The following is a 12,235-nucleotide window of genomic DNA, read 5'->3' as shown; positions in this document are numbered from 1 at the left end:
TAATTTCTACTATAATTTCAAAATATATTTATAATCGCCCAGGTGATTGTTAAAGCCATCTTGACTGTGCCCTGAATCTCTCTCGGGTTTCTAAGACCTAGACCAGGCTTGCATCTCCATGCCATTCCAAGATAAGTCAAGGGTATCCTGGTGGCCTAACACCCCTCAGAATGATGACCAATGGGGGAGCTCTAAAAAGGCATAGATGACCCAATAAGCCCCATGCATACCACTCTTGGATTAGATTGGGATGATCTTAAGTTTGATATGATGATTTTTTTATATAAAATGTTTAAGGTCTATTTGTTTTATAAAAAATAATTGTTTTAAAATAAATTTTTAAACTTTTTAGTACTTGTATTATTACAAAGATTTGTTAATGAAAAACACTTTATGATCAAGAGAAAAAATTAATTTGATTTTCAATAAAGTATTTTCTTTTTGTTTTAGGCTAAAATACTTTTAAGATGTTGTAAAAAATTCAAAAATATTTTGTAATTTATTGATTATATCAAATTTAGTCTTTAATCATTTTGATCTATATATATTTTGTTTTTAATATTTTTTTCAATTTACCTCTTTAGAATTTAATTTTTATATCAACTATGATCTTTATTATTTTGATTATTATTTATTTTTCTCTTATTATTTTTTTAAAATTTTTTATCTACTATTTTTGGTCCCTAATTTTTTACTGTTATTTATTATATTTTAAATAATCTATAAAATTGTTTGTTTTTAATCTCATCATCTTTCAACTTTTTTATCTACTAGATTTAGTCTTTATTCTTTTTATTGCTCTTTTTTAATAAAAATAATTTATAAAATTATAATTGTTTTTTTAATTTCACATTTCTTCAACTTTTGTATATATTAGATTTTGTCCCCAATCTTTTAATAAACTTGAAAAAAAATAGATTATTCATAAATTATTTTCAACTTATTTTTAATTATATAGTTAAACACTATAAAATATTTTTTAACTTATTTATCATAACACTACCAAATATAAAAAATATAATTTACTTTTCATCAATCTACTTTCTATTAAAATACCTTTTCTTATAAAAATAATAAAAAGCCTCGATGAAAACCCCTCAGATAAATCAACCCCAAACAAAACTACCATACCTGTATATAGTATATACTATCTACTTGCCACCAACAATACTACAAAAGGCTCTCCACGTGTTCTCCATGACAAAACTCAGGGGTTGATTATCTCAGACATCCTCCTACTTTTATAATTGTTTTAATATCACCCCCCACATCTAATTTTATTAGTTTGACCCTCCCGCTTGAAATTCACTACTTATAATCAAGCCCCTCTATCGGTCTGTCCAATTTTAGACATTAAATGCTTATGTAGACTGATTTGGTTACTCACCGCTCATCTCTCTCATGTTTCTTTTTATTTATTGAACCATTCTTAATTTCTAGTTATAAAATGAAAATAAAAATTTAAAAACTACACAAGAAAATGGTAAAGAGAAAACAAAAGAAGAAAATGGCAACAACAAAAATAATATATTATAATCAAATAAGAACTTGTCATTCTATAGTCGAGATTGAACAAGAACAAACAGTAATATATTTTCAAATAACCCTGTAAATCAATCAAAAACCTATTTTCAAATAATGAAAGATGAGACCCGCGTATTAATGAATGGTTGAAAAAATAGTTATTCAGTGAATAAAGGTTTTCCTTAAGAGTTATTTTTTTCTTAAAAAATATTGAAGATGTTCTAGCTAAGGGAGGTCCTTACATGACAATGAAATACCACAACTACTACAGGGGTGCAATTGAATCGTATTTTAAAAAAAATTAAGGTTTTTTTTTAAAAAATTAATTTTGTATTTTTTTTTAATTGTTTTAATGCACCAATGTCCAAAATAAAATTTAAAAATAAAAAAAATATTATTTTAATATATTTTCGAGCAAAAAACAATTAAAAAAATAACATTTATTATACTTCCGAACATATTATTATAATTAATTACCACTATTTTTTATTCGCGGGTTTTTATTCGCGAGGATTTCAAAATTACACGTCCAATCTTTGTGTTCGTTTTTTTCTTATGAGTTTATCAATAAATAACAAAATTGGACTCAACATCAAATCTCAAATTTTATAGTTAGATACACATGAACAAAGAATCGATGACATCGGCAAAAATAATAAAAACAAAAAGAAATGAACATGGTTCAAAGAAAAACAATAAAATAAATAATAAATGTGTAAAGGACTGACATTAGAACCACGTTGGTCTCAAATCCTATATGGCTATATCTATATTAACCTAGTATGACATGATAGTAATTAATCACGTAAAGTTTCAAGTTGCCAGCAGATCAAGCATGCAGGGACGTCATACAAACACAACCACGTATAAATTAATATTAACTAAACTCACATGGTAATTTTTTTTTTTAAGTTTAATGTGGGTGTTCAGGCTAGTTTGTGTGTACCTCGACTAATCTCACGGATCCTGAAGTTAACGATCATATAAACCTCCAGTAACCATCATATGAGCAACCACATGACTTGAACCTGACCACATGATACTTTTTACAAGGAAGGGTTGTAACAGAAAAAATGACAAAGAGATTTTCCACAAGTGACACAAGATTTTATATGAAATTCTAATAAATATTTTTCTCAATTAAAATCTTATAATTATATTTCTTTTACACCACCTTCAGAAGCAAAATTGTTGTTTGAAGAACAAAAATCTGACGCCCACCAAAGAAATTAGAACAGTATCAAGAGGCTATTGGCTTTTATTAATTAATGAAATAATTTTTTATTGACTAGTAAATAAAAAATCGATAGCTTGTAATTAAAAGAAAAAACATTACAATTAACATAATAATAGGAAAGAAAGACGTTCAAAGATGCAGAAGAAGAAAGGCATGGATTTGGAATGAAATAACGAAGTTGACACGGAAAACGTTAAAAATAACAGAACCGAAGTGTAGTTATTGTACAACTGTAGCGCCTAAAATGTACTTTCACTCATAATAATTTCTCAGCTCATCGCGGGCATGCTAGAACCTTCCTCCTCCCTTCTATCACATTTCCAGAGTCAGTTCAACATTTAAATTCACGAAACCCTTTATCAAAGAATTCCTGCTTAGGGTTCGATTCTCTTCGAATCTCTCCAATTTGTCATCATTAACCTCTTTGAAGGTACTCTCTCCCCCTCTCTGGTTTCCAGGGTTTTGTATTTTGATCAGTGCCTTGTTTTTTTTTTTTTTTTTGCATGAAGTGCCTTTTTCTTTCTTAAACAGAATTAAGTGCTAATTATGGTAATTATAAATGTGGCGATGGAAATTATGATCGTTGTACACTTCGATCATTCAAAATTCGGTTTTTTTCTTTGAAATTGAATGGCGTTTTACTATTTTTTTCAGGTGTTGTATTGTGTTTGTTTGAAAATGCAAGGAGGCAGGGGTAACAGAGATCCTTTCTTTGGTAATGGTGGCCCTTTTGGTGGTTTTGGGAGCCAGAGAAGTCTGCTCTCTGGTTTTTTCGGTGGAAGGGATCCATTTGATGACCCGTTCTTCACGCGTCCGTTTGGAGGTCTGTTCGAGTCGACTTTCTTTGGTTCCAGTGGAAATCCTTTCCCTAATATGCATCCATCTCCCTTTGACAACATGCATCCTTCTGGATATATCGAGCAACAAGTTCCAGAGCCGAAGAAATCAAGGGGGCCGATTATTGAAGAGCTAGATCCTGACAACGAGAAAACTGAAGGAGATGAAGAGAAGAAAGAGAATCCTAGAAAACATGGTATGCGGAGCAAGGAGCCGTTTGTTGAGGACCCAGATGATGAAGCTGAAGGTGAGATGTCTTCTTGTATTATGTGTTGTAGTGCGTGGTATCTTATCTATTTTGCTGCTGATAATGTTGTCAGAGTGCGTAAACAAGTATGTTCGTTCTTCTTGTTGCAGTGAGAAAGAGCAAGCACTTGCAGTATAGAAATGATTATAGTAGATTCAATGGCATTGAGTCACAACCCCAAGGACGCAGGTTCACTTTTCAGAGCTCTACTGTCACTCATGGTGGTGCAAATGGAGCTTACTACACTTCTTCCATTACAAGGAGGGCAGGAAGTGATGGAGTGAGTAATTTTATTTTGAGATATGTTTGCAGGTGTTTCTTTAGTTCTGTTATTTATTTGTCCTTGTGGAACACAGGTGACTTTCGAAGAAAGCAAAGAAGCTAACAGTGCTACTGGCCAAGCAACTCACAGAGTGTCTAGAGGACTTCACAATAAGGTATTTGTTTGTTCAATATTATAACTAATGATCGTTTTGATATTCTTACCTTCAACATTTTGCATTTTTGATGTATAGAAACATTTTGGATTGATTTTATAGGGCCATAGCCTTACAAGGAAGCTTAAATCGGATGGTAGGGTGGATACAATGCAGACATTGCACAATCTTAATGAAGGTATGTAGTCATGCTATCTACCCTGTCATGATTCGTATTTAAGCACCCAAAAGGATCAAGTTGAAGCTTGGGATCTGTGTGTTACAAGATGAGCTCTCTGGTTTTGAAGAAGCTTGGAAGGGAAATGCTGGAAAGCATTTGCCTGGATGGACTGGAAGTTTCACTGGCATTGATAACATGGGTAAGTTGCTTTGGCTGCTTTGAAATGCTCGCCTTTTCTTGCATGATAAGATGTCTTTCGTCTTAAGATGCCCCCCCACCCCTTCAATTTTAGCAAGCTACTTATTTGCTGTAATCAGGATGTGCAATTGAAGGTTGACAGACATGCGAACATTTTTCGCTGTATATTGTCTTTTGTGATTCATGTGAGTGGCTCCTGAATAGATGCAGCTCTATAAAAATTGAGTGCCAACTGTGCACATAATCCACATGGGCGTGGTCTTTGATAGACCGGGCATACAAAACTGCCCTCTAGAACAGGAGGGCGGCTTCATTTTAGTTATGTTCCAAGAAGAAATTTGTGCTTGTGTATGCTAATATAGTTCATCTGTATCAGGGTGAGGGAGAGAAGTTCACACTTTACCTCGGTAGTGTAAAGGTATACAAGATCCTTGTCAAATTTCAGCTAGTTCTTAATTTACTGGCTGATAAATCATCCCAATCCACGAGCTTAGAATTATGTGTAGGGTAGTTGATGTGGTTGAAACCGCTGGGGATATAATCTTGTATATTTAGGTATGCATTTGTACTTGAACTTTGCTTTTATCTTTGTAGATAGTCCGTGTTTGTTCATATGTCTGTTTTCAGATGTTGAAATGCACATAAAAAAGGCGTCCCACCAATTAAATAAGATGTGCATGTGCTAGATGAATTTGTGAATGTAGCCAACCGAGTGTTAATTTGGACTGAGCGGGGATGACAACATTAACATCTGTGGTGACTTCTAACATACATTTGCTGTCATTGCAACAGAGCAGCAAATCTTTTGTAGTTGCAGTGGTTTGGATGTTGTTATATCATTTTCTTGAGGTTTACCTTGCTGATTCGCTGTATAATTTTGAGATATAGGGACTAGCAGCAGTGGACAGAATGCACAGGCAAGAAGAGGAGGTTGGGCTCTTCCTTCCACAGAAGGATCACAGCACTCTGAGAGAATGGTGCCAGACACCACGGTTGGGGCAGGATCATCACGCATACAGAAGTCAGGAAGGAGGAAAGGTTCATCAGACGTCAAAGACATGAACGGTTATCCTCGATGGAAACCTAACAATTAAGAATCGAGGAGACACATCAAATTTGCTTGGTGCATTTCCCACTTTTCCTTGCTTGTCCACCTGTAGTAGAACGGGCGATAGGAAGTGGTTGTACCTATTCATTAATCAGTTATATGCATCAGCCGCAGCAGATTAAGATGGTGATTAAAGTTCATCTTACATGATTGCCATCTGTGATTTCTCTATCCATGCATTATTGTATTGAGATATTCACCTTTCTTCCATATCGTATTTTACCTTAGCTTTTGATATGTTAATGATAATATCTCAAAACACTTTTGAGATGATTTCATTCCTAAAGAATTCTTCTCAAACTCGTTGATGAGCAGCTTTTGTTTTTATCTACCACCTTTGTGTTCTGACTTCTGAGATGGGATTGCTCCTGGCGGAGTCTCAAAGCTAAATTCATTTTAAGGAGTGAATTGCAAATCTGAATTTTACAAATAAATAAATAAATAATGAACGAAAATATGGCTCCCAGAAAAAAAATGGTCAATGTTGCCACGTTGCGGAGGCCTGTGGTCAATCTGGGCCGCATAGCTTGTGAGAAGGCCACGAGCCACTAGATCTAAAATTCAAACACGGCCACAAATCTCACATGTAACAGGTTTCACTAGCTTAAAAAACCAAACCAACAAAAATGGCAGTTATCAGAACCTCAACCAACATGATCCTCAAACAAGTTTTCCTCGATAATCTGCTAATACCGCCAGTGCCCTCCTTTTCTGTTAGTAGAACATTAGGCAACTTGCGCTGGGCTAACCTTAAAGTACCAAATCGGGAAATCAGCTTCAGCCGGATTAAATGTGCGGGTTCCGATGACAAGAAGGTATCCTCTCGGCTGTCTCAGGTTCAACAGTTACTGCAAGAGGCTGAGGAGCGTGCCAGCGCCGCTGGAAACGAGCCGCCTCCAAAAATTACACTTGGTATTTTCAATCATTCGCTTTGTTTAGAAATCACACAAAGGATTAATCACTTTTTTTAAAAAAATCTTTTTTAGTTTACGTTAATTTTTTTTCTTTCTAATCTGCGGTTTGCTTTTTAACTGTAATAGACGGAAATAATGAAGACATTGAAGAAATGAAAAGCAAATAGATGGTATCTAGCTCAATTTACTTGCTCTAATTCATCTATCTGGTTAAGGGTTTTTTTCCCGCTTCATTAGTCGTAATTAACCCAGTAGAGCTTGAGATGAGCTTAATTCAACAATCTTAATCTTAATTATTGGTGAAAATAAGTGAATCAAAATCTATCATTTACAATGGCTAAATGATTATATAAGTTTAGTAGGGGGGTTTTCTTTTTGCTGTTTTGACTTTATGGGCTCTGTAAAACTCTGGTGATGGCCAGTGCTTTAATTGAAGCACTGTGATAACTGGTTATTGTGGCATACTAATCATTGATCCTACTTTTGGCCTTGCTGAATAAAAGCCATGCAGAAATGTCATTGGAGCTCGTTGTAGCAAGGTTTCATTGCCTGGCTAAAATTTTTGTTGGTGAAAAAATTGTATCTACAAGGAATTTGTTGCCTGGTTAGTACTAATTAGCTAGACTATTGATAATTCATTAAATCTTGGATGAGAATCTACAATGAGAATCTACCCTTCTTGGATTCAATATTAGCTTGATGCTATTCTGTTGCTTTTTGTAAGTGTATTAGAGTATGTCAAAGAATTATCTCAACTTAAAAACTTAAGCTGTTAGGTGAAATCTCAAGATATAATTTATATTATTTTTTAACACATTACCTCAAGTAAAAGCTCTTTGGACTTGAAACTTGCATGAGCCAACCGTTATCTTGTGTTTAATTTTATCAAGTAAAATGAGGGTGGTGATATTTGAACTTAAACTGTTAGGTGATGTCTTAAGATATCGAGACCGAGGGCGTGGTAACTGTTTACAATGTCTGTCTCTTCCAACTCCAACCCATACCCATCATAATTTCCAACCCTTACAACTATGCCTCACATGGTCACAATCAAGCTCCATTGTGACAATTATCTCCTTTGAAAAGTCCATATGGTTCCATACTTCAAGGGTCAAAGTGTCTTTGACTGCATTGATGGTTCTCTTCCAAAACTGTCTTCAATCTTCAAAAGTTCACCCTCCAATATAGATATCTCACCCTCACCAAATATTGCCTATCTTCAATGGATACAACAAGATAATCTCATTTTGAGCACTCTCATGGCCTCTTACTAAAAGTGTTCTTACTCAAGTCATGTCTCGAGATGTGTGACTATCCCTTGAACAAAGTTTCTCCTTCCAATCAAAGGCTCACATTGTTCATATTTGAACTTAACTAGCCACTACCACTAGAGATGCTTCTTCTACCATTGATTATTTTCTTTATATCAAGAAGCTCGTGGATGAACTTGCAATTGTTGGTCAACACCTCTCCAAGGATGTCATAATCTCATACATCCTTGTTGGTTTAGAAACGGATTATGAGTCGCTAATTTACACTCTTATTGCACGGTCAAATACTCTTAAACTTGAAGATGTTTATTCTTTTTCACTTACAAGTGAGTCTCAACTTAACTATCACAAACAAGCCACACCAATTATAAATGCTAATGCCAATATTGCAACCAAACAATCTTCACAAACTTATGGACAAGGCTATAATGGAGGATATCCAGGTCAGGGGCGTGATAACTATGGTGGTAATAATACCTACTCTAGCCTTGGATAGTTTAACCGCCCCTCGCTTGTCTATCAATTGGATAGTATCCGCCCCTCCCTTGTCTATCAAGGCTATAGGGACAGTTTCTGTTTTTTACCAGCAACTGAAAAATGAAAACATAGAGTGTGAGGGTCTGAAAAACCTGGACATTTTTACCAGCAATTGTTAAATATTGTTGTTTTCTTACTTTGTTTATGGTTGTCAGCTGTTTTTGGCAATTTATGCTGAAAAGTGAAAATCATTACCTTGTCTGTTCTATGATTAAGATACTGCTTGCCCCAATCTTTATGATAAATTCCTGTTCATTGTGTTATGAGTAAATTTTTAGCTCAACTTATATGTACATGCAGACCATGTTACTGTGAGTTTTGCAAGAAGTGGTGGGCCTGGCGGTCAGAACGTAAACAAAGGTCTGTTCTCTTCCCCTCTGATGTCTTATGATCCCTAATCCTGGGTGTCCTGTGATCCCTAATCCTGGGTTTCATAACTGTATTTACAGTTAACACCAAGGTGGACATGCGCTTCAATGTTAAAAACGCATATTGGCTAAGTGAAAGGATCAGAGAGAGGATCATGCAAATGGTAATGTCATCAACGTGTCTAGTTTCACTTTTGTGGTCAGGCAGGAGCAAGATAGTCAGCTAGATATAAGGATCGGTAGGGGTACATGAGACCACCTTAGCACACCCCCCTCTCCCGTTGGAGAACTTGAAATTAAATAAATTAGATAAATCCATTCTTTTGGAAACTCAGCTGTGCCTTCTATTAATTCATCTAAATCATCAATGCTTTGTGGTTTTGGTCATGCAGTCTTTCTTCAATATTTGTTCTGTTTATGAACAGGAAAAGAATCGCATTAACAAGGATGGCGAGATTGTGATTTCTTCGACAAAGACTAGAACACAGAAGTTAGTTTCTGCTCCTTGTTTTTTTCTGTTATCCCTTTTTCCTATTTGCCGCTATATAATTGGTTTGATTCTGCTACTTTTCCTCAGGGGCAACATTGATGATGCTTTGGCAAAGCTACAGGTATCAAAGATTCTGTGATAGTTTGCTGCTTTTAAATGCAAAACAATCATGCATTGCTTTCTATTATAAACACTATTCATGAGATAGCAGACCTATTAGTGTCTGACACATAAATGAAATGAGCTTGCAGTATGTTTCAACAATTCTGAACTCGTGCAGTTGATCTAAGCTATATCACCATGTAACATGCTGTTAAATATTTCCTTTCTTGATATTTCCATCACATTTTCTACCACTGTATTTATTAGTTGTTCCTGGTTTGATGAGCTAACAGGCAATCATTGATGTGGCTTCTTATGTTCCACCACCTCCTTCTGAAGAGCAAAAGAAGAAAATTGCCAAGCTGTAAGTGCTCTGACCATCTGTATTTTCCAATTGCATCTACTCTTTTGCTCTGCTACCTTCTTACCTTATTTATTTTAAAACCCTTGGTAGTTTCTGAGAAACATCTGGATTTCTCTATGCAACGTTCCTTGTTGTCTGATTTGAGTCAGCGTGATTAGATTGTGAAAGCATCAGGATTGACTTTTATTAAAATCTCCATGTTTCAATAGGGCCGCTATCGGAGAACAGAAGCGACTGAAAAGTAAGAAAGCCCTTTCAGACAAGAAGGCTTTTAGAAGAAGTCGGGACAGTTGGGACTAATTTGTTTATTTGTAATCTATCAATCTTGGAGCAATTTTAAGTCGACGCCCTGTCACTTACTGTTGTTTAGAGTTTAGGATTGTCAATGCGGTTACATGTTTATTTTGCTCCTTGTACATGTTCCATGAAGGAATATAGGTGAAGCATCGATAAATCTGTGTCGTGATGAAAATAACTATGCCAGAAGGCATCAGTTGCTTTGATGACTGGCCATTCTAGGCTATTGAATAGATACAGTATACACACTAAAACTTTTTACAGCTTTAGATTTTGAAACTTGTGGAGTGGTTTAACTGGTATGTCTTCCTGTTCATATTGCATTAGCTATTCGATATTTTACAAGTTGCAAAGTCATTAGCACGCTCACTTCCTGGGAAGAAAAAAGCTAAGAAATTTATTCCCCACCCTTTGTAGTTCATTCTCTCAGATGCTGGTGCGCACGTGTCTGTTTGACATCAAAATTCTTGCGATTCAAAACGACAGTTAATATAATTATCGGGTAACAGTATGGAAGTTCCTGTGTAATTTCATCGGAAAATCCCTGCACTATTTAGCGGTGGGGTTACAGAGGAAGGAAGAGGGTGAAAAGAAACAACGAGGCAATATTAAAAAAGAATCAAGAGTAATTAATTTCTCTCTGCTTTTTTTTTCTTCGAAGTTTTATCTGTACGAGTAATTGTTTGCTAAAGAAATGGAAAAGAGGGAAAAAAAGGGAAATTTCTATGCACAAAACTGAAGAACATCAAGATCATTTCCATGGGCGATCGATCACTTTCGGATAACGTACTCCTCTCCTGATTGTCTATCAACATGCTTGATCCATCGGCTTTCATCCTTGCCTGGATTACTAGAACTGCCCCCGCTGGTTGCTACGTGTGCAATATCCAATCCCTTCCCTACTGGAAGAAATACAGAACGAACAAGTCGTCGCGATCCATCATCAACGACATTTCTCCATTTAAAACTCGATCCGTTCCTTGAACTAGCATTCTTGCACACCAAAACTGCTCCCCTGCTGCTCAGCTTTGTCAGCCTCAATACTCTTGCATAATCCCTTTGCCGTGAATCCACCACCAAGAAGTCGATGCCCGACAGCCCCTCCACCACTTCTTCTGCTTCCCCGACAATAATTTCTGGTGACATCCCAGCCTCTGCCATGGCTTCCTCATATTCTGATCTTGATAGCTCATCAGGCACAACACAAACGTGTCTTCCATCTGTGTGGCGGCTGGCTATGGCTAGACCAATACTTGTGGCAAGAATTCCACCTTGTGACCATGTTTCAACTATAAGTTTGGCGTTCCATCCTGCAGCCATGGCTGAAATAAGCTCAGCCACACTAGATTCTTGGAAAACCTCACACTGCAAACAGATTAAAACCCATGAATATGAATTGCAATTAATTGTGTAAAATAATCAAGAGAGTTTCTTTGCTTACAGATTTGACAGTATCGATGTAGGCCTTTAATGCTGTTTCAGGGGACCAGACTAGCTTCATTTCGTATTCTCTGTTCAAGTTGTGTTTCGCTTTGTAGTTGACCTTGTAGAAGAATTTGATGTATGGTTTGGCCTTTCATGCCTTTTTATTTGAGACAGAACGTGTCCTAAGGAGGAGTTTTCATTGGACCGTTGACTTTAAACCGCGCAAATCCAACGTGTGGTGGATTAGGATTAGCATTAGCATTAGCATTAGCATCAGCATCAGCATTAGAATATTACTAAAGTAAATTAACCTTGGTATTGGGATCTTTCGAAAGGTCAGTTGCTCAGAGGACCATCTTTTTATTCAGAAATTACTAGTTATTAACAGATGACATTATTTTTTCCTTTCTTTCTCTCGAGTATTAACATTAACAAAACAACGCGTAATGTTAATTTATGAGAGGTTGCGGGCAGAACACGCGAGATTGTCTCATATCCAAGTGCCTAGCCGTCCATGCCTTTTTTTTATTAGCCATTTAGTATTTTTATTAACTCATTTTTATTTTTAAGTTCACCTTTTAGTATTGTATTTTTTTATATTGAATTTTATTATTTAATATAGGGTTTATGATGAATTAATTTTTGAATTTTTATCATATAATAAAATTAAAAAAATTAATTCCAACCAGTTTGTTTCTAGGATCGCGAGTTTAACGGGT

The 12,235-nt window shown here is 35.6% G+C and overlaps 3 protein-coding genes across 5 annotated transcripts; 2 read left to right on the top strand and 1 right to left on the bottom strand.

Annotated features, from left to right (window-relative positions):
• Window positions 1–3,022: 3,022 nt before the first annotated feature.
• On the top strand, window positions 3,023–6,037 carry LOC7479227 (uncharacterized). 3 transcript variants are annotated; one of them, XM_024597555.2, is made up of 8 exons: window positions 3,023–3,191; window positions 3,416–3,845; window positions 3,956–4,125; window positions 4,202–4,282; window positions 4,385–4,460; window positions 4,549–4,641; window positions 5,017–5,058; window positions 5,529–5,678. In XM_024597555.2, exons 2-7 carry the CDS (start codon window positions 3,440–3,442, stop codon window positions 5,019–5,021), a joined length of 831 nt encoding a protein of 276 aa, XP_024453323.2. In that variant the 5' UTR covers window positions 3,023–3,191; window positions 3,416–3,439; the 3' UTR covers window positions 5,022–5,058; window positions 5,529–5,678. The 3 variants fall into 3 exon arrangements, with proteins under 3 accessions (XP_024453323.2, XP_024453321.2, XP_024453322.2); XM_024597553.2 differs by lacking the exon at window positions 5,017–5,058 and having other exon boundaries at window positions 5,529–6,037; XM_024597554.2 differs by lacking the exons at window positions 4,549–4,641; window positions 5,017–5,058 and having other exon boundaries at window positions 5,529–6,037.
• A 287-nt stretch (window positions 6,038–6,324) lies between these two features.
• Window positions 6,325–10,393, top strand: LOC7465805 (uncharacterized). Its single transcript, XM_002304400.4, has 7 exons — window positions 6,325–6,660; window positions 8,771–8,830; window positions 8,920–9,002; window positions 9,264–9,328; window positions 9,416–9,449; window positions 9,724–9,794; window positions 10,004–10,393. The coding sequence occupies exons 1-7, from the start codon at window positions 6,375–6,377 to the stop codon at window positions 10,092–10,094; spliced, it is 690 nt and encodes a 229-aa protein (XP_002304436.1). The 5' UTR covers window positions 6,325–6,374; the 3' UTR covers window positions 10,095–10,393.
• Window positions 10,394–10,699: 306 nt separating this feature from the next.
• Window positions 10,700–11,700, bottom strand: LOC7465804 (uncharacterized). The gene is made up of 2 exons (XM_002303496.4): window positions 11,533–11,700; window positions 10,700–11,456 (listed from the first exon to the last, which is right to left on the bottom strand). The coding sequence occupies exons 1-2, from the start codon at window positions 11,590–11,592 to the stop codon at window positions 10,863–10,865; spliced, it is 654 nt and encodes a 217-aa protein (XP_002303532.1). The 5' UTR covers window positions 11,593–11,700; the 3' UTR covers window positions 10,700–10,862.
• Between the last annotated feature and the right edge of the window lie 535 nt (window positions 11,701–12,235).

Source organism: Populus trichocarpa, chromosome 3 (genome assembly GCF_000002775.5).
Source record: "Populus trichocarpa isolate Nisqually-1 chromosome 3, P.trichocarpa_v4.1, whole genome shotgun sequence".
Lineage (NCBI taxonomy): Eukaryota > Viridiplantae > Streptophyta > Magnoliopsida > Malpighiales > Salicaceae > Populus > Populus trichocarpa.
This window is presented reverse-complemented; position numbering and strand designations above follow the sequence as displayed.